The sequence below is a fragment of the Ailuropoda melanoleuca genome, chromosome 2 (assembly GCF_002007445.2).
Source record: "Ailuropoda melanoleuca isolate Jingjing chromosome 2, ASM200744v2, whole genome shotgun sequence".
NCBI lineage: Eukaryota > Metazoa > Chordata > Mammalia > Carnivora > Ursidae > Ailuropoda > Ailuropoda melanoleuca.
The window spans coordinates 161,058,042-161,081,186 of NC_048219.1; the positions used below are offsets into that span (position 1 = coordinate 161,058,042).

General features: G+C 38.7%; 1 protein-coding gene across 1 annotated transcript in view; it reads right to left on the reverse strand.

The window, feature by feature from the left end:
* The window catches only part of DNAH7 (dynein axonemal heavy chain 7), a 269,045-nt gene that overhangs the window by 107,914 nt on the left and 137,986 nt on the right, over positions 1-23,145 (reverse strand). Inside the window, exons 39-44 of the mRNA XM_034642450.1 lie at positions 17,675-17,830; positions 16,651-16,819; positions 14,633-14,759; positions 13,216-13,435; positions 6,773-7,645; positions 4,575-4,804 (exon numbers count right to left, since the gene is read on the reverse strand). Of these exons, the coding sequence (XP_034498341.1) occupies positions 4,575-4,804; positions 6,773-7,645; positions 13,216-13,435; positions 14,633-14,759; positions 16,651-16,819; positions 17,675-17,830 (1,775 nt within the window). The remainder of the gene's footprint in view (positions 1-4,574; positions 4,805-6,772; positions 7,646-13,215; positions 13,436-14,632; positions 14,760-16,650; positions 16,820-17,674; positions 17,831-23,145) is intronic.

Here is a 23,145-nt window from a genome sequence, read left to right on the forward strand (position 1 = left end):
TACCATGCACATTTTCCGACCACAGTGTGATGAAACTTGAAGCTAACCACAAGAAAAAATTTGGAAAGACCACAAATACCTGGAGGTTAAAGAAGTATCCTACTAAAGAATGAATGGGTCAACCAGGAAATTCAAGAAGAAATTAAAAATACATGGGAACAAATTAAAATGAAAATATGATGGCTTAAAACCTTTGGGATGCAGCAAAAGCTATTTTAACAGGGAAGCATATAGCAACACAGGCCCACCTCAAGAAGAAAAGTCGCAAATACACAATTTAAACTTATACCTAAAGGAGCTAGAAAAAGAACAACAAATGAAACCTAACACCAGGAGAAGAAAGGAAATAATAAAGAGTAGAGCACAAATAAGTGATAGAGAAGCAAGCAAAAAACAAAAAAACAGAAACAAAACCAAAAAAACAATTAGAACAAATCCACAAAACCTGGAGCTGGCTCTTTGAAAAAATTAACAAAATTGATAAAGCCCCAGCCAGGTTTATCAAGAAGAGGAAGGACCCAAATAAATAAAATCACGAATGAGAGAGAAAAGATCACAACACCATGACAGCAGTACCAACAGTTATAAAGAATGAAAAATTATATGCCAATGAATTGGGCAATTTAGAAGAAATTGATAAACTCCCAGAAACATAAACTACCAAAAGTGAAACAGGAAGAAAAAGAAAATTTCAACAGACCCATAACAAGCAAAGAAATTGAGTCAGTAATCTAAAATCTTCCAACAAAAGTCCAGATCCAGATGGATCCAGATGGCTTCCCAGGTGGAATTCTACCAAACATTTAAATAAGAGTTAACACCTATTCTTCTCAAACTGTTCCAAAAAATAGAAATGGAGGAAAAACCTCCAAATTCATTCTATGAGGCCAGCATTATGTTGATTCCAAAAACCAAAGACCCACTAGAAAAGAGAAATATAGGCCAATCGCCCAGATGAACATAGATGCAAAAATTCTCAACAAGATACTAGGGCAGGTCAATATTCACAAATCAATCAACGGGATACACCACATTAATTAAAAAAAAGGATAAGAACCATATGATCCTCCCAATAGATGCAAAAAAAAAAAAAAAGCCGTTGACAAAGTATAGCATCCATTCTTGATAAAAATCCCTCAACAAAGTAGGGATAGAGGAGAACATACCTCAACATCCTAAAGGCCATATAGGAAAGACCCACAGCTAATATCATCCTCAATGGGGAAAAACTGAGAGCTTTTCCTCTAAGGGTAGGACAAGTAGGATGTCCACTCTCACAACTGTTATTTAGCATAGTACTGGAAGTCCTAGCCTCAGCAACCAGAAAACCAGACAAAAAGAAATAAAAGGCATCCAAATTGCAAAGAAGAAGTCAAACTTCCACTATTCACAGACAACATGATACGCTATGTAGAAAACCCAAAAGACTGCACCAAAACATTTCTTGAACTGATACATAAATTAGTAGTTGCATGATACAAAATCGACATACCAAATCTGTTGCATTTCTATACACCAATAATGAAGCAGCAGAAAGATAAATCAAGGAGTCAATCCCATTTACAATTGTACCAAAAACCATAAGATAGCTAGGAATAAACCTAACCAAAGAGGTAAAAGATCTATATGCTGAGGGGCTCCTGGGTGGCACAGTCATTAAGCGTCTGCCTTCGACTCAGGGTGTGATCCCAGCGTTCTGGGATCGAGCCCCACATCAGGCTCCTCCGCTGTGAGCCTGCTTCTTCCTCTCCCATTCCCCCTGCTTGTGTTCTCTCTCGCTGGCTGTCTATCTCTGTCAAATAAATAAATAAAATCTTTAAAAAAAAGATCTATATGCTGAAAAACTATAGAACACTGGTGAAAGAAATTGAAGAGAACACAAAGAAATGGAAAAACATTCCATGCTCATGGATTGGAAGAACAAATATTGTTAAAATGTCTATACTACCCAAAGCAATCTATACATTCAATGCAATCCTTATCAAAATACCACCAGCATTTTTCACAGAGCTAGAACAAACAATCCAAAAATTTGTATGGAACCACAAAAGACCCCAAATAGCCAAAGGAATATTGAAAAAGAAAAGCAAAGGTGGAGGCATCACAATTCCAGACTTCAAGCTCTATTACAAAGCTGTAATACTGGCACAAAACCAGACACATAGATCAATGGAACAAAATAGAGAACCCAAAAACAGACCTACAACTCTATGGTCAACTAATCTTTGACAAAGCAGGAAATAATATCCAATGGAAAAAAAGATAGTCTCTTCAACAAATGGTGTTGGGAAAACCAGACAGTGACATGCAAAAGAATGAAACTGGATCACTTTGTTAACACCATACACAAAAATAAATTCAAAATGGATGAAAGACCTCAATGTGAGACAGGAGTCCAACAAAATCTTAGAGGAGAACACAGGCAGTAACCTCTTCAACCACAGTCTCAGCAACTTCTTGCTAGACACATCTCCAAAGGCAAGGGAAACAAAAGCAAAAATGAACTACTGGGACTTCATCAAGATAAAAAGCTCTGCACTGCAAAGGAAACAGGCAACAAACTAAACAGCAGCCTACAGAATAGGAGAAGATATTTGCAAATGACATATAAGATAAAGGGTTAGGACCGAAATCTATAAAGAACTTACAAACTCAACACCTAAAAACAAATAATCGAGTTAAGAAATGGACAGAAGACATGAATAGACATTTTTCCAAAGAAGACAACCAGATGGCTAACAGAAACATGAAAAGACGCTCAACATCTCTCATCATCAGGGAAATACAATTCAAAACTACAATGAGATACCACCTCACACATGTAAGAATGGGTAAAATTAACAACATGGGAAACAACAGATGTTGGTGAGGATGGGGAGAAAGGGGAACCCTCTTGCACTGTTGGTGGGAATGCAAACTGGTGCAGCCACTGTGGGAAATAGTATGGAGGTTCCTCAAAAAGTTAAAAATAGCATTACCCTACAATCCAGCAATTGCACTACTAAGCATTTGCCCAAAGGATACAAAAATAATGAACTGAAGGGTACATGCACCCTGACATTTATAGCAGCACTATCAACAATAGCTACATTATGGAAAGGGCACAAATATCCAGCAACTGAAGAATGGATAAAGAAGATGTGGTATGTATGTTCATGCGCGCACACACACACACACACACACACACTCACACGTACCAGCTATATACTCTCTCTCTCATTCTCTGTCTCTCCATATATATATGGTATATTACTCAGCCATCAAAAAGAATGAAATCTTGCCTTTGCAATGACACGGATGGAGCTAGAGTTTATTATGCTAAGTGAAATAAGACAGAGAAAGACAATACATAAGATTTCACTCATATATGGAATTTCTGAAAGAAAATAGATGAGCATAGGGGAAGGGGGAAAAAAGAGAGGGAGGCAAGCCGTAAAACAGACTCTTAATGATAGAGAGCAGAGTCGTTGGAGGGGACGTGGGCAGGGGGATGGGATAAATGGGTGATGGGCATTAAGGAAGATACTTATTGTGATGAACACTGGGTGTTGTATGTACGTGATGAATCACTAAATTCTATTCCTGAAACCAATACCAGACTGTATGTTAACCAACTGGAATTTAAATAAAAATTTGAAACTACAGGGGCGCCTGGGTGGCACAGCGGTTAAGCGTCTGCCTTCGGCTCAGGGCGTGATCCCGGCGTTATGGGATCGAGCCCCACATCAAGCTCTTTCGCTATGAGCCTGCTTCTTCCTCTCCCACTCCCCCTGCTTGTGTTCCCTCTCTCGCTGGCTGTCTCTATCTCTGTCGAATAAATAAATAAAATCTTTAAAAAAAAATTTGAAACTACAAAAATAAAAAAATGACCCTTAATGACATTAAAAATTCACATTGACACATTCTATAGTATATAAGTGTATTGATGTTCACATTGAGGTTTTCAAATAAGAGTTTAAATAAGTAAACCTGTCTCTGGGTTTCAGTTGTTCAATACTTAAACAGAAGTTTTATCTATTATCTAATTACGTATAAAAAAATTCTCTCTAGTAGTGTTTACTCAGTATCATTGTCAAAGGATCCTGGAGTCTTAGCCCAGCTCTGAGTGGCACACCTTTATTCCTTCAACAAATATGATTATGCATTTACAATGTGCTAAACAACACATCTACACAAAAGAAGACCTTCTCCCCATCCTAAAGATGTTTGCAAAATAAATCACTTAAAGATTTAACAATATTCACAGTACAAACACATACATATGTATATACAAAATAAATCTCTACATCATAGCTATGTCACTTTTGTACACACAAATATTTTAAAACCACCATAGCTTACTTAGAAATATGAAATCTTGGGATGCCTGGGTGGCTTAGTTGAGCGTCTGACTCTTGGTTTCAGCTCAGATTGTTATCTCAGGGTAGTGAGATCCAAGCCCACAACTGGCTCCTTGCTCAGTGTGGAGTTGTTTGCCCCTTTCTCCCCTTCTCTCCCTCTTCTCCTGTCCCCCCACTCATGCGTACTCTCTTAAAAATACATAAATAAATAGAAATATGAAATTTCATTTTTACCTTCTTTTCTTTTCCAACAAGATTTTGAAGGTGGAGATTAATTCAAGGTAAGAGGTAGGAGTCACATAATTGTATCTTTGAAGTTCAACATAGAAGGATGAAGATAAATCTATAGTAGAAGTGTGGAAGCTTTTACACATGTTGATACAGCCTTCTCGTATTTCCTCTGACATTTCAATTTCTTCCAAGAAGCGTGAGGCAACTGCCTGGAGTGCATCTTCAGGCCATGACTAAATTTAAGATAAATGAGTTAGTACTTGATCAAAGTGACTAGTGTAAGTCTGTTACTACTGCAGTCCTTTGTGATTTATTGATGTCAGAAATGGAGAGGAGCACATGAGGGATGGGGCAAGAGAGACACTTCCATGAGGAACACCCACCCCCCCAAACAAGGACTTGCACACTTAGGAACCAGTAGCTAGTACAAGTGATACTGACTCTTCATGGTTTGTTCAAAGGTTAGAGAAATTGTTCGTGAGTATTGTAGGGGCAAGGAAGAGGAAAGGAACTAAACTTACGGGATACCTATTTCTGTGTGCATCCTGCCAGTATCATCTCATCGAATTCTCCAATAATTCTCTGAGGTAGATGTTATTATCCTTTCCTCTAAACTCCAGAATCATCTGAACAATTTATCTCTTTTCTTTTAAAGTTATCTCAAACTTGACAAGTCTAAAATGTGGTTCCTATCTCCCCCCAAATAGTTGCCATCTTCCCCAGCTTTGTAAACATCACCATCATCCACCCATTGCTTCAGCCAAAATGCAGGAATCATCCTCGATACCTCTCCTCCTTCTCAACCCTTCATCCATCCCATAAACAAGTTCTATAGGTACCATTCCCACAATAGCTTCCAAATCCTTTCTCTTCTTCCTACAACAGCTATCCCAATTCAACCCTGTGTTTTCATCTGCTTGGACAATTCCAACAGTGTCCTAACTCGTTTCCCTGCTTATGTGGCTCTCTACAACTGCCAGAGTGATTTTTTTCAAAATGTAAATTAGCTCATGTCACACTTTCCAATTAATAATCCTTCAAAGACTTCCCAGCATACTTCACACCCAAAACCAACTTGTAAAGCTCTGCCTATTGGGCCCTTCCCACCTTTCTGACCTCATCTCTACTGCTTCCCCCTCAGTTACTCTGTGCCTGCCACTTCCATGTCCTGACACACCCATTCCTTCCACAGCCCCTTGCCTTCACTAGTTTATGCCTTCTGTCCAGATCCTCTCAGTAGTGGCACTTTTTGTCTGGCGTGCTTCCTCTTAAAAGGTCACCTCTTCAGAAAGGCTTTTACTCCCTATATGCCACTCTGTTGACAGAATAATTTTTTAATTTGTCTGTCTCTAGAAAATAAGCTCGAGATCAGAAGTGTTGTCTATTTCATTTTCCTTTTCACTTCCTGCTTTCAGAATAGCACCTGCTATTGAGCAAGAGTTCAATAAAATGAAACAGTCTTAGCAGGAAATGGAGGAACAGAGGGGCTATGTAAATTCCCCAAGGCCAAAAAACACTCACAGGACCTCTGCCACAGCCCACAAACTTCCCACCCCACACCCTTGTCTCATCAGCTCTGTGCTTCTTGATACTGAAGTTAACTACGACAAGGGTCACTCTGGCTTTCTTCCTTCTGACTTCCTGTTGGGTTTGGCTATGGAAAGAGATTAGAAGAAGAAGAGAGGGGTAGGAGTATTCATACCCTCCCTTCTTTTCTAGCAGGAGCTTAGTTCTAGGTTTTGGGTTCCTGCGCCTGTCAGGCAATCCTACTTCCACATCTCCGAGCCCCAGTGACACGCTTTCCTCCCTCTCCCTCTTTATGCCCAAGCTGTAGTAAAGCTCCTTGCTGTGCTCCACCCCTTCCTAACTGCTCCACTGTGCCCTCTCGGTTCCTTTAACCCCACCTACACCTCTGGGAACAGTTCCTTCATTCAGCTTTTCTCAGTGAAGCCTTCAGTGTGCTGTTCTCTGTCAGGACTGTGACTGATACTCAAATTTATCCTAAAGCCTTCTATAATATAGTGAGCTCAATGCTTTTCTCTTATGATGATTTCTTGAATTCGAATTTCATACAATACATTATCATTGATCAGAAAATTCTGCTCGATTACATTTTTGGGGGGAGTTTATAAAATTAAAGTCATGATGATGATGAAGATTCAACGTTTCCAGAAGTCTATCTGAAATGTACATGGCAATACCTGAAACCAGTCAATGGTACAGCAGTTAACAAGGGCGGGGAACTTCCTAAGGCGGATCCGGAATGCATCTCCAATGGGACTCATGGCGAGGACCACATGCAGCTGGTTGCGACAGCGATCGATAAACATATTGAAAAGAGCTATGGGGCTTCCATCTGTTTGCTTGGTTTTATCCCGTTGGCGATCTAACTGACGCATCTTATCACATATCTCCTGTTTCTCGTCTAATGCGAAGAGATTTGGAACCTCCCCGGCATTCAGCAGGTTGTTGACGTCTTCTAGAAATGACTCCCTTTTGATCTGAGTGTCTGTAAACAGGAAGACACCCTGCATCTCACCTTCCGCACATTTCCTTAAGATCACTTTTAAATCTTCGTGCCACTCAGAAGTACCATAGCCCTTGGAGATTTCAACCTGAAAAACTGAATAGTCAGCCATGTGGGCAGCTAATCTGGTGACAGACTGCCTTCCACTCCCTCCAACACCAACAAGAAGAGCATGGCTGCGAGGCTGCTTCAGGATCCTGGAAATTCTGCTGATGTGTTCTATGGCAAATCGGAATAAGACAAGGCTCACGGTTTTTTTGCTCATGTTGTTGTATTCTTCTAGGTGAGCTTCTACTATCACTCGTAGATTATCCACATCCTCAACTTCTCTGTAGTTGGTGTCCTCTCGCCTGAGATCGTGGAAATCACAAAACATTAAGCTACGCAAGTCATCTTCTTCTACCACCCCATCATTATCGAAATCTAAGTGTTGAAAAAGTTCATGAAAATCTTCATCCATGTATTTTTTCAAAATTTCTTGAATGTAGTTGATAAGCCAACTTCTATCTGCATTATCCAGAAGGCGATCATAATACACTCTAAGGACCTGAATAATTAAGAAGCAGCATTAGGAACCGATTCTTCTATTTCTGTAGTTTTATTTACATATTAATCTCAAGTCACATAAAAAGTACTCCAGGAAATTTCTATGGGTTTTATTAAAAGCATAGCCAAATAATCAGGATGGACTCATAATAGTATTTATTTTAAATATTAACTTTGATGATATATATTTAGATAATACATACATACAGTTATTAATAAATAAAGGCAATTTTGGGGAACAGAAACAGATTATAGAGATGCAAAGAATACTAATGACTAGGGGCGGCTGGGTGGCTCAGTCGGTTAAGCATCTGCCTTCATCTCAGGCTATGATCCTAGGATGCTGGAATCAAGCCCCACATCAGGCTCCTTGTCTCTCCCTCCCCATATGCCTCTCTCCCAGCTCATGCTCTCTCTCTCGCTCTTTCTCTCTCAAATAAATAAATAAAATCTTTTGAAAAAAAAAGGAAGATTAATGACTAGAGAAGGAAAAAAGGACTAAAGAAAGTAAGTGGCTGCCTTTGCTGGTTGCTCAGATACAGATAAAGAAGCTGGGAACTTCTTTGCAGTGATCCTTCCTTTTTCCAAGCCAGGAAACATTCTGAAAATTATTGGCAAATGAGTAGTATTATTTTTTAAAGCACGGGTTTTTTTTTTTTTGAAAAAAAAAAAGAAATATCTTAGATGAAAGCCAAGTTTGTTTTGCACATTTATTATTTTTGTTATAAGTCACTAAAGTAAACTCTGGTGATACGTACATGTTATGGGACTGTAAGAAATAGTTATCAGGCTTGTCACATAAAACAACTATTTCCTCAAAGTGGTATAAGTGTCCCTTGGTTACTATCTATTTGGACTGAATTGTGTCCCTCCCCACCCCCCAAATTCACATGGAAGTCCTAACCACCAATATGACTATATTAAGATAGAAGTCCTTTAAGGAGGTAATTAAAGTTAAATAAGGTCACAAGGGTACAGTGTTAGTCCCATAAGACTGTTCTTATAAGAAGAGGAAGAGACAACAGAGTTTCCACTCTTTCCCTGCAGGTACACAGAGGAAGGGACATGTGAGGACACAATGATGAGGCAGCCATCCATCCACACTTGGTGGCATCTTGCAATTGGACTTCTGGCCTCCAGGACTATGAGAAAATAAATTTCTGTTGTTAAGCCACTCCATTTGTGGTATTTTGTTATGGCAGCTCTAGCAGACTGATACACATATGATAGAAGCAATTCATATTTGTGTCAGCAAAACTTCTGTCCTTTGGGGGAAATGACTGAAACCTGTCTGCATCAGCTTCTTCACCTATAAAATGGAAACAGGAATACCTGCTTGACATTACATTCCAGTTGTACGGCAAAAATAAAATGACAACCTATGTGGAAACATTATAAAATTCAGAAATAAAATGATTACAAAGCACCTTGAAATCAGCCTAATGGTGTTCAAGAGTAATGATTTTAGTGTTTTCACTGTGGTCAAGCTGGTGCCAGAATAATGTCATTCCTTTCCCTAGCAGGGGTAGCTGTGTAGGCAAATAGTATGAGTGAGGCTTTGTGCATACTCTCACCGGTTCAAAAGCTCTTTCTTGATGGGACAATCTAGTTTCCCGACATATGCCAATAGTCACCTCCTTGGACTGAGGTACTGAAGATGTTGTACCATATTCCTACAGGAGGAGAACCCTAAATCAAGCCAACCTCACACATCAGGTGTCAGTGCTGAAGATGAACTGAGTGTACTATTATCTAGCAGGCTATTTAGCAAGAACCTAAGAGAGCGTTTCTCAAGGACTGTCATCACACCGGTATTGAATCAACTGCGGTACTTGCTAAAATGCAGATGGCAGGGGCCCACTCTGGACCCTGACTTGAAAACTTTGAGGATGGGAATATCTTATTTTTCTACTTCTATTTCTTTATATAAGGTACAAAAATCCTAAGTGTATAGCTCCAAGAATTTTTACACATTTATACACCATGTTACCACCAAGATACAGAACACCTCCAGCACCTTAGCAGGCTCTCTCACCCTCACTTCCGCTGATCCTTTCTCTCTACACTGTGATTCTTTTTTTTTTTTTTTAAGATTTTATTTATTTATTCGACAGAGATAGAGACAGCCAGCGAGAGAGGGAACACAAGCAGGGGGAGTGGGAGAGGAAGAAGCAGGCTCATAGCGGAGGAGCCTGATGTGGAGGCTCGACCCCACAACGCCGGGATCACGCCCTGAGCCGAAGGCAGACGCTTACCCGCTGTGCCACNGATAGAGACAGCCAGCGAGAGAGGGAACACAAGCAGGGGGAGTGGGAGAGGAAGAAGCAGGCTCATAGCGGAGGAGCCTGATGTGGGGGCTCGACCCCACAACGCCGGGATCACGCCCTGAGCCGAAGGCAGACACTTAATGACTGCACCACCCAGGCACCCCTACACTGTGATTCTATGGCCCCCTCTACCATTATTAAAAGTTGGGGGCTCGACCCCACAACGCCGGGATCACGCCCTGAGCCGAAGGCAGACACTTAATGACTGCACCACCCAGGCACCCCTACACTGTGATTCTATGGCCCCCTCTACCATTATTAAAAGTTGGGATGTAAAATTATTCTATTATAAATCTACATCATTGCAAGAGAGGAAACTCTCTGGAATATTTTTATTATATTGTATTTATGCTCTGAGTTTATTTACCTCCAAGCCTTAATTCCAGATTGTTTTAATTGATATATGATTCACATAACATTCGCTCTTTTAAAGCATATTATTCAGTGTTTTTTTTATAATATTCATGAAGTTGAGCAAACATCACAACTCTCTAATTCTAGAACTTCTTCATCACCCATGTAGCAACCCTGTACCCATTAACAGTCACTCCTTATTATCCCCCCGGGTGCCCCCTGGCACACAGTACTCTACCTTTATCTCTATTAATTTGCTTATTCTGCATATTTCATATAAAGGAGATCATATAATATATGACCTTTTGTGTCTGGCTTCTTTCGCTTAGCATGATGTTTTCTGGGTTAATCCATGTTGTAGTATGCATCGGTATTACTTTTTAGGGCTGAATAAGATTTCGTTGTATGTATATATCACATTTTGTTTGTCCATTCATCAGCTGATGTATATGTGAGCTGTGTCCACTTTCTATCATGGATAATTCTGATAATATTCATGTACAAGTTTTTGTGTGGACATCTGTTCAGTTCTCATGAGTATATGGCTAGGAGCAGAACCGCTGGGTCATAGGGTAACTCTGTGTTTAACATTTTGAGGAACTAGCTGTTATCCAAAGCAGCTGCACCACTTTGCACAGCCACAGCAGTGGACGAGGGCTCTGCTTCCTCCACCATCCTCATCGGCGCTTGTTAGTATCTGTCTTTTGGATGACAACCATCCTAGATGGTGTGAGGTGTACCTCGCTGTGGTTTTGATTTGCATTTCCCCAACAACTAACGATGTTGAACATCTTTTCATGTGCTTATTGGCTATCTGTATATCATCCTTGGAGAAAGGTCTATTCAAATCCTTTGCCCACTTTTAAATTGGGTTATTTGTCTCTTGTTGAGTTATAATAGTTCTTTGTTTTCTGGATATGAGACACTAATCAGATGCATGGCTTGCAAATATTTTTTTCCCATTCTATGAGTTGTTTTTCCACTTTCTAGATAGCATCCTTTGAAGCATGAAAATTTTTAACTTTGATGAAATCTAATTTTTTTTCCCTTGGGTCACTTATGCAGAATAACTATATTTAACAAGCAAATCAGATGTTATGCACACAAATGTCTGAAAGCCATGGAGGGGCGCCTGGGTGGCGCAGTTGTTAAGCGTCTGCCTTCAGCTCAGGGTGTGATCCCGGCGTTGTGGAATCGAGCCCCACATCAGGCTCATCCTCTGGGAGCCTGCTTCTTCCTCTCCCACTCCCCCTGCTTGTGTTCCCTCTCTCGCTGGCTGTCTCTCTCTGTCAACTAAATAAATAAAATCTTTAAAAAATAAATTAAAAAAAAAGCCACGGAGAAGTCAAAGAGAATGTAAAGTAGTAAGCCAGTTTCATACCTTGAAAACCATTTAATAAAATTACATTTGGTCTTCTAATTTGGTAAAAGTGTCTGGAAAGGAAAAGGACACCTAAGGTAGTATCTGACCAATATTAGACCCTTAGGAAGTCTTTTTTGAGTGAATAGAAACAAAGCACAAATAGAGTGTTGATTTCCAGCACTTCATATTTTTTTGAAATGTTGAGAACAATGTGTTTTAGCACTGTTCTCAGCACTGTGGATAAATCAGTGACCCAAAAAAAATAAATAAATAAATCTCTGACCTCATGGAGCTTGCCTGCTTTCTGAGGGAGACGGACAATAAACGTGACAAATAAATTATACGGCATGTTAGATGCTAATAAATGTCATGAAAAGAAGAAAAATAGGGTAAGTCAAGAAAGACTGGAACTGCTAGTGAGGTATGAGACTGTTGTATACAATAGGGTGGTCAGTGTGGGCCTCATGGAGTAGGAAAGATTTGATCAAAGGCAGTAGGAAGCTAGCTCAGAGGATCTGGGGGAACAGCATTCCAGGCAGAGAGAACAGCCACTAGGCCTGTGTTGCTGGTGAAGGTGAATGAGTGAGAGAGCAAGAGGCAGCCTGAGGGGAGCTAGGAAAGAGGTACACATATGAGATCTTATGGGCTACCAGACTTTTATGTTCAATCCCTCCCAATGAAGTCGAGTGCTATTGAAAGGTTTTGAGCTGAGAACTTAAACTCATTACATTATATGAATATGAAGTACTCATTAAAAATTTCAAGTTATATTGTGAATTTCATTAAAAATTCCATTTCTAAATACTCTTTTGAAATTTTTCTCTCTATAGCACATGGTTTTAACATAGCCCATTCCTATTTCCTAGATTTCTTAACTACATTATTAAAATTAAAATAGCTATATTATTTACATATTAAAAAAACATTTTTCTTTAACTTTCCTATGATTCTTTGTCTATTTTTAAGATATTGAACTATTATTTTTGATGCCTTAATTTTTGTATTCTTTCTCTCCTGCCTTCCACAAATTTTTACAAAAAAATGTTTCCTCACATACCTCTTCCCAAAAAGGAATGTAAATATATTTTTAATATAGTTTTATGCTTTCAAAACTGGTTTGCTTTGCAGTTGTTTTGGTACCTAGAAATACAGGTAAGTAATGTAAATAAATGCATTCATTTCTTATAAAAACAGCTCCGTAAAAAGTATTCCATCTCAAAAATTATTTGAAATCGAACTAATGAGGATTAAGTTACTTAAAGGAGATTGACCCAAAGTGATACCTGCTTCAAAAATATGTTGTAAGTCAACAAAAGTTTCTAAAAATAAGAGATAATCCTTTTTAAATATCATAAAATATATTAATGTTAAATATTCTTTTAAATTACCTTGATCATTGGCCTTCATAATGCCAAATAGCTGAATGCATTTCAACAATATAAATTGCTAAATGTTTCTTTTTACCCAGTTGTTGTCATGATAAAATCTTTGTTTCTTGCATGATATTTCAATAACACAAAAATTTACCTCATGAACCCAGAGACGTTTAATGACTTCTTTGGTTTCTGCTGTTTCTGGTCTTGACAGGCAAACGCCCTGAATGACACGGGAGAAATCACGGAGGTTGAACAAGTAGTGAGATTTAGCTGGAGTAGGCAAGAGATTCTTCATGGCTTCTTTATATAGAGTCATCGTACCATTAACAATTTGGGTTGTCAAATCTAGAAAATCGTCTGGAAATTTATAACTTAAAAAAAATTAATAAAGAGAAAATGTTAGTATATATGACACATAAATGATATTTAGCATGCCTAATGTGAAATTTATTCTATTAAATCAATTTAATTTATAAAATTACCATTTCTTATAATAATAAATCATAATAATAGAATTTTAATTTCTTTTAAAACTACTTTCCATTCATTATTTTATTTTATCTTCAAAGAAACTTCAGGGGAAGGAAGGACTAATGTAATGGACTTAAAACCACTTAAATAAGTGGACAAAAGACCAGCCGAGGAACCCCAATTATATAACTCAAATCCAGCATCCACTAGACAAAAGTGTCCTAATCACTTTCACCTCAGCATTTTCAATTGCATATAAAAGGAATCCCCGAAGATCACTGGTGAAATGAGTATTTTCAGAGAAAAAAAGGAAGGAAATAAAAATACAGAAAAAATAAGAAAAAGAGAGAAAGAAAAAGGAGAGTTAAAAAGAAAATGAAATAGTGAGTCAGAATTTAAAAAGGAAGGACAAAAGTCACAATTAGGGTAGAAAGAACATGTAGAACAAATATCCATTTGGAAAAACTGACTATCTTTAACTTCTGGCTTGACGATGAGCCAGCTGTCCTTCTCCATCATCTCTGGATAGGGCAAGGAATGACAATTTCCTGAGAATGGACATCAGGGAGCTGAGACTTGCACTGCCCAGGTCCACTTGGCTCTCTGACTTCTGCACACCATGTGGAGAAGCACTGAATGTCCAGAGCTAGGCAGCAACTTTTTCCCCAGAGTACAGGCTCAAAGGCTACATTCAAGCTTAGTTCCTTGGGGAACTCAAGAGTTCTACTACAGGGTATCAAAGTCACAGGATAAACCTAGCATACATCTTTCCAGCATTTATTGCCTTACATAGTGAAAATTCAGAACATTAATAATTCCACCATGGACATACTATACAGCAGAGTGCAAAATTTGTATGGACTTTGGGGCTAAAATTCAAGACATTGGACAAAAAGAGAAAGATACTCTGGCCCCTTTGTGTTATGCTCCCATCCCTGGAGATGAGAACAGCAGAGGGGAGCAATGTAACCTGTTATCTTTTTCTTTATCTAGGGATGTTTTCAGGGAATATTTCGAGAAGCACTACTTACATTGATATGTTTCCAAAAGACTTTATATCCCCTAATGAAAAAAGAAACACACTTTAAATTACTTACCAGATTTTTAGATGCCAGGTTAAGATTCTAGAGAAGATTGTAAACATGGATTTATCACTAAACTCATTGATTGTTATAATATTGAAATGTCTCATATATCGGGGAGTTACTGGATTTCGACCACCACCTAAATATTAAAAAGAGTACCTCTTAACAATGTTACTACTACACAGAATATTTTCTCCAATATTTTAAAGCATAAAACAACTTGAAAGATGGACAAATTCACAGCATACAGAGGAATTAATAGTAATTTCTGGGTAACCCTGAAAAACAGTTTTCCCCTCAAACTCAACACACTGTTTTTCTAGTTGAATTATCTGATTGAGTTCTTAGGGCAGGTCAATTTACCAAAGAAAATCAGACCAGATAGAAGGCCACTTTGTCTGTGACTCATTTAGCTCAAAGCAGTAAACTGTAAACATCCTCATTACAGTATAACAGTAAGATAAAACATTATACAATAGTAAGATTATATACAATATTGGCAAATATGACTGATCAAACTTAGAGTCCTTCCCACATGGCTGAAATTCAGCACACTCTTAACATTTAGCCTAACTCTTCCCCCACATCCTAAAATGAATTTCCTGAAGACGAGTCTATTTTGTTCAGGTGTCTGCTGCATTGACTGCTTGCATTTTTAAAAATTTGGGGACTGTTTCACTTTCATAAAATAATGATTACATTTTCAAAGATGAAGCTTTTTAAAACAATTTTTATTTATTTATTTTGAGAGAGAGAACATGCACAAGTGGAGGGAGGGGCAGAGGGAGAAGGAGAACATCTCAAGCAGACTCCACGCTGAGTGTGGAGCCTGACGTGAGGCTTGATCTCACGATTCTGAGATCATGACCTGAGTCAAAATCAAGAGTTGGACACTTAACTGACTGAGCCACTCAGGAGCCCCTCAAATATGAGGCTTTAATAACTAACTTAGAATGTAACATCATTTAAAACAATTATTGGCATTATTATCTTCAAATACATAGACAAATCTTAGTTTTTTAGAAAAGAAAAGAGAGGCAAACCATAAAACAGACTCTTAACTATAGAGAACAAACTGAGGGTTGCTGGAGAGGAAGTGGGCAGGGGGATGGGATAAACAGGTCCTGGGGATTAAGGAGGGCACTTGTGAGAGCACTGGGTTTGCATGTACACGATGAATCACTAAATCCTACACTTGAAAGTAATATTACACTGTATGTTAACCAGCTAGAATTTAAATAAAACCTTGGAAGAAAAAAAAAGAAAATGAAAAAAAAAAATTTGAAATGGCCCAGGAAGTGTGCTGAGAGTAATTACTGACTCAGAGCAATCTGGCTGGGTTACAGGTCACAAAAGGTCAGGGGGTCAGGAGGCAAATACCAAAGAGATTGCCTGAAGAAATGATATATGGAGAAAAGGAATTTTTAAAGACTAGAATACCAGCTTGGATTCAGGGAAAAAACAGTTAAGAATGTCCAGTCAGTTGAATCAAGCCACTTTTGATACCCCATCATAAAAAAAATTTCCCCTGCATAGATTCCTTTGAGTTTATCCATTTCCCTTGAGAAATGTAAAGAATCTTTAAGGGTTAATTCTTTGGGCTATTTTCTACTTAAATTCCTCTTAACAGCCTGGCCAAATCCAAAGACTCACTAGAATGGGACTTGATTGATGTAGAAATGGGGATTTCACACAGTTGAAGAATTAAGGAATATAACAGGGAAATGAGCTGCTTCACAAGGATCTGGGTCCTTGGAATACAGAGAAAGGAAGTGCAAAGTCACAGAAGGTGGGAGAAAAAGGATCTGGAAGAATTGGTGGGAGAATGGCCCCAAGCAAGGCAACCCACTTTGTACTGTTGACCATTGTAGTACATTCCCATCGGTCCCAAGTATACACAGAGAAAACATACACACAGAAAATTGTTAACTCAGATTGTTCAGTTGGGTTTCTCTTTCTTTCTCTAGCCATCTCTCTAGATATAGCCAGAATGATTCTCAATTTGGTAATCACAAACTCAGAAAACGCACCTGGAGGTCCCATAGCACATATGATTTGAATGTCCACTAGTTTAATCATAGAACAATCTTTTAGGTCATACCAATTCCAGTGATCTAGCCATTGTCTAAGCAACTCGATGGGAGGCTGAGCACCATATACTTCCCGAGCGGGCATATTGACATCATCTATAAAGACAACCTGAGGGTAAAAAGAGGAGTGATATTAGAAAATATTAACACCTTACTATATTGTCCTATTGTATAAACAGTATTGAGGCAAAGAATTAATTATCTTCTTGTAGCATACATACATGAGAAATGATGTTCTCCTTTCAAATTAAGAATAATATTCCCTAGCATCCATGCTTCTAAGGAATAGGGAAAGTCTCGTTACTAACCTTTATAGATTAAGAGTTGAGGACTTATTCATCCTCTCACCCAATTTGTTTATCAATATGCCTCCTCTTTTCCCTTATACAATTTCAATACATTAAAGCAAGTGAGAAAGGTAGGATTTTAAAATGATTATAACCTGAGTGGTGACAAGTGAGGTTCAGAAGGGTATTTGTAGCAAAGGAACACAGAGAAGTCAATTGATAGGTAGGTTGTTTAAAGGTCTAGAGGAGCAAGCAGCAATACTCTGCTGAATAAAAATGTTAATCAGAGAATTAGAAAGGTAGATAATTTCCGAGATGAATATTCTACTTTTTAATTCAAAGGGCAATTGCTTGTTTTTAATGTCAAGTTGTCTAATGCACATGCAAATACAAACACACTTTAAGGAAAACCTCATCAAAATTTGTGATTAAAGGGGCACCTGGCTAGCGCAGTCAGTAGGGCATGCAACTCTTCTTGGGGTTGTAAATTCGAGCCCCATGTTGGGTATAGAGATTACTTAAAAATTAAATCTTATAAAAAATTTGTGATAAAAAAAACAACTGTACAAAAAGATGTCAAGTCCTAGCATATCTGGTTTCCTTGTTCTGACTGTAGCAGGGGACATGAAGAGGACCAGTGCTGTATTACCATATGTATAGAAACAGAGAGCAATTACCATTCTCTTGCCCAAAGGAGGACCAAAAACTCCCTTTCTTCTTTTGTCCAATTTTGACATGATAATATTCTGAGTTTGAGCTGCTGTAGTTTGTGCTGAGAAGTTAATTAGCAGAGGCTTGTAGATTTCTTTATTGAGTTGATTTAATAGAAAATTCTGTATAACAGGAAATAATAAAATGAACCATAGTTGGAATTATACCCTGACATTTCAAAACAAACACTAAATATCATTATTGACACACTTGAATTTAAACTTAGAGTGTCATAACAATGTGAAAGAAGAGATGGAATCAATAGAGATATTAGTTAACCACACCAGTGGCATGCCCCTGTGTGTCTAGGCCCCATGCATGTGGCTCCTCTGATTTCCAAAACCACCATGCAGAGTACACATGCCCTCTTCACATGAGGTCATGGGGACTCAGAGGCTAAGAAACTTGCTTAAGTTCTCAGGGGAGGGACAAGAATTCAGATTGCCATATGTCTCTTTCCAGATCAATGTTCATTTTATTATAGTTTATCTTTCTACTTAAATACCAAGTTTCCTATTAGTTAGGAAGCTTAAATAATATAACTGTATTTTCAAAGTGGATTTTGTGAGAAAGCAGGTGTAATTACAATGATTCTTAATCAGGATGTGTTCTACAAATCATCTTGTAAAAGAATAATGACATAGGGGGGCGCCTGGATGGCTCAGCCATTAAGCATCTGCCTTCGGTTCAGGTCATGGTCGCAGGGTCCTGGGATTGAGCCCCGCATTGGGCTCCCTGCTTGGCGGGAAGCCTGCTTCTCCCTCTCACACTCCCCTTGCTTGTGTTCCCTCTCTCGTTGTCTCTCTCTGCAAATAAATAAATAAAATCTTTAAAAAAAATGACATAGGAAAATATTTGTATTACATTTGGTAGAAAAAGCAGATTACAAAATAAAATGCAAAGTATGTTCCCCATTTTGTAAAAAGTATTTTTTTTTTCTGCCTGGGCAGTTTTAATGCCTGGGCTGAATTTGGGATGAGGGCACAAGTGAAAAAAGGCTTTATTTTTATTCAACCATTGCCTTTAACAATGTCAATTCTCCATTCCTTGACTCTTGATGATATCTTCGGTAAAGCTCAGCTTTCTGTAGATTTTCAGAAAGATCTTTTTTTTGTTTTTGAACTTTTTTCTAATTTTAATTCAAGTTAGTTAACATATAATGTAGTATTGGTTTCAGGAGTAGAATTTAGTGATCGATCACTTACATATAACATCCAGTGCTCACCACAACAAGTGTCTCCTTAATGCCCATCACCCCTATTTAGCTCATCCCCCCACATACATCCCCTCCAGCAGCCCTCAGTTTGTTGTCTATAGTTAAGAGTCACTTGTGGTTTTATGGTTTACCTACCTCCCTTTTTTTTTTAAGATTTATTTTTTTTTAAGAGAGAGAGAGATACCACACAAGCAGGGGGTGGAGCAGAGGGAAAGGGAGGAAGGGAGGGAGAGAAACAGAGAGAGAGAGCAGCAGACACCCCACTGGGCATGAAGCCCCACATGGGGCTTGATCCCACGATCCTATGATCATGACCTGAGCTGAAATCAAGAGCCAGATGCTCAGCCACCTGCACCACCCAGGCGCCCCTCCCTCTCAGTTTTTATTTTCCCTTCCCTTCCCCTATGTTCATCTGTTTTGTTTCTTAAGTTCCACAGATGAATGAAATCACATATTTCTCTTTCTCTGACTTATTTTTCTTAGCATAATACACTCTAGTCCCATCCTTGTTGTTGTAAATGGCAAGATTTCATTCTTTTTGATGGCCGAGTGATATTCCATTGTGTGTGTATGTATATATGTATATATACATACATATACACACACACACACATATACACACACACACACATACACACACATATATACACAGATATACATAGATATACACATATACATACACACACATACCACTTCTTTATCCATTCATTAGTTGATGGACATTTGGGCTCTTTCCATGGTTTGGCTATTGTTGGTAGTGCTGCTATAAACATTGGGGCACATATGCCCCTTCAAATCAGCATTTTGAACCCTTTGGATAAATACGAGTAGTGCAATGGCTGGGTCATAGGGTAGTTCTATTTTTAACTTTTTGAGGAACCTCCATACATTTTGCAGAGTGGCTGGCCAGCTTGCATTCCCACCAACAGTGAAAAAGTGTTCCCTTTTCTCCCCATACTTGCCAACATCTGTTGTTTCTTGAGTTGTTAATTTTAGTCATTCTGACAGGCATGAGGTGGTATCTCATTGTGGTTTTGATTTGTATTTCCCTAATGATGAGTGATATTGAACATTTTTCCATGTGTCTGTTAGCCATTTGTATGTCTTCTTCGGAGAAATGTCTGTTCATGTCCTCTGCCCATTTCTTTACTAGATTACATATTTTTGGGGTGTTGATTTTGATGAGTTCTTTATAGATTCTGGATGCTAGCCCTTTATCTGATATGTCATTTGCAAATATCTTCTCCCATTCTGTAAGCTGCCTTTTCGTTTCCTTTGCTGTGCAGAAGATTTTATCTTGATGAAATCCCAGTAGTTCATTTTTGTTTTTGTTTCCCTTGCCTTTGGAGACATGCCTAACAAAAAGAAGTTGCTGTGGCCAAGGTCGAAGAGTTTACTGCCTGTGTTCTTTCGGATTTTGATGGATTCCTGTCTCGCATTTAGGTCTTTCATTCATTTTAAATTTATTTTTGTGTATGGTGTAACAAAGTGGTCCACTTTCATTCTCTTGCATGTCACTGTCTGGTTTTCCCAACACCATTTGTTGAAGAGACTATCTTTGTTCCATTGGGTATTCTTTCCTGCTTTGTCAAAGATTAGTTGACCATAGAGTTGTAGGTCCATTTCTGGGTTCTCTATTCTGTTCCATTGATCTATGTGTCTATGTGTCCAGTTTTGTGCCAGCACCATACTATCTTGATGACCACAGCTTTTTAATACAGCTTAAAGTCTGGAATTGTGATGCCTCCAGCTTTGCTTTTCTTTTTCAACATTGCTCTGGCTATTCGGGGTCTTTTGTGGTTCCATACAAATTTTAGGATTGTTTGTTCTAGTTCTGTGAAAAATGCTGGTGGCATTTTGATAGGGATTGCATTGAATGTATATATTGCTTTGGCTAATATAGATATTTTAACAATATTTGTTCTTCTAATCCATGAGCATGGAATGTTTTTCCATTTCTTTGTGTTCTCTTCAATTTCTTTCATCAGTCTTCTATAGTTTTCAGCATACAGATCTTTTACCTCTTTGGTTAGGTTTATTCCTAGGTATCTTATGGCATTTGGTGCAATTGTCAATGAGCTTGATTCCTTTTCTGCTGCTTCATTATTGGTGTATAGAACAGACACTTTTCCAATGAAGATATACAAATGGCTAACAGACACATGAAAAAATGTTCAAAATCATTAGCCATCAGGGGAATTCAAATCAAACACACTAAGATACCACCTTATGCCAGTTGAGTGGCAAAAATTGACAAGGCAAGAAACGACAATTGCTGGAGAGGATGTGGAGAAAGGGGATCCTCCTACACTGTTGGTGGGAATACAAGTTGGTACAGCCACTCTGGAAAACAGTGTGGAGGTCCCTTAAAAAGTTAAAAATTGAGCTACCCTATGATCCAGCCATTGCACTACTGGGTATCTATCCCAAAGATACAGACGTAGTGAAGAGAAGGGCCATCTGCACCCCAATGTTCATAGCAGCATTGTCCATAATAGCTAAATTGTGGAAGGAGCCAAGATGCCCTTCAACAGATGACTGAATTAAGAAGATGTGGTCCATATATACAATGGAATATTACTCAGCTATCAGAAAGAACGAATTCTCAACATTTGCTGCAACATGGATGGCACTGGAGGAGATAATGCTAAGTGAAATAAGTCAAGCAGAGAAAGACAATTATCATATGGTTTCTCTCATCTATGGAACATAAGAACTAGGAAGATCAGTAGGGGAAGAAAGGGATAAAGAAAGGAGGGGTAATCAGAAGGGGGAATGAAGCATGAGAGACTATGGACTCTGAGAAACAAACTGAGGGCTTCAGAGGGGAGGGAGGTGGGGGAATGGGATAGGCTGGTGATGGGTAGCAAGGAGGGCACATATTGCATGGTGCACTGGGTGTTATACGCAACTAATGAATCATCAAACTTTACATAAAAAACCAGGGATGTACTCTATGGNGGCACATATTGCATGGTGCACTGGGTGTTATACGCAACTAATGAATCATCAAACTTTACATAAAAAACCAGGATGTACTCTATGATGACTAACANTGACTAACATAATAAAAAAATATTATTATAAAAAAAAGAAATTCATAGGTTTCTGTACACTGATTTTTTTTAAAGATTTTATTTATATATTTGACAGAGATAGACAGCCAGTGAGAGAGGGAACACAAGCAGGGAGAGTAGGAGAGGAAGAAGCAGGCTCCCAGCGGAGGAACCTGATGTGGGGCTCGATCCCAGAACACGGGGATCATGCCCTGAGCTGAACACAGATGCTTAACGACTGAGCCACCCAGGTGCCCCTCTGTACACTGATTTTTTATCCTGACACTTTGCTGAATTCATCTATTAGTTCTAGCAATGTTTCGGTGGAGTCTTTTGGGTTTTCCACATAGAGTATCATGTTGTTTGTGAAGAGTTAAAGTTTGACTTCTTCCTTGCCAAATTGGATGACTTTTTTTTTTGTCTAGTTGCTGAGGCCAAGACTTCCAGTCCTATGATGAACAACAGAGGTGAGAGTGGACATCCCTGTCGTGTTCCTGACCCTAGGGGAAAAGCTCGCACTTTTCCCCCATTGAGAATGATATTCGCTGCAGGTCTTTCCTATAGGGCCTTTATGACATTTGAGGTATGTTCCTTCTAGCCCTTCTTTCTTGAGGGTTTTTAGCAAGAAAGGGTGCTGTATTTTGTCAAATGCTTTTCTTTTTTTGCATCCATTGAGAGGTCATATAATTCTTATCCTTTTTTTTTTAAATTAATGTGATGTATCACCTTGATTGATTTGCAGATGTTGAATAACCCCTGCAGCCCAGGAATAAATCCCACTTGATTGTGGTGAATAATCCTTGTATGTACTGTTGGATTCTATTAGCTAGTATCTTGCTGAAAATTTTTGCATCCATGTTCATCAGGGATATTGGTCTGTAATTCTCTTCTAGTGCGGTCTTTGTCTGATTTTGGAATCAAGGTAATGCTAGCCTCATAGAGTTTAGAAGTTTTCCTTCCATTTCTATTTTTGGAACAGCTTTAGAAGAAGACGTATTCATTCTTCTTTAAATGTTTGGTAGAGGGGCGCCTGGGTAGCACAGTCGTTAAGCGTCTGCCTTCGTCTCAGGGCGTGATCCCGGCGTTCCGGGATTGAGTCCCACATCGGGCTCCTCTGCTGGGAGCCTGTTTCTTCCTCTCCCACTCCCCTGCTGTGTTCCCTCTC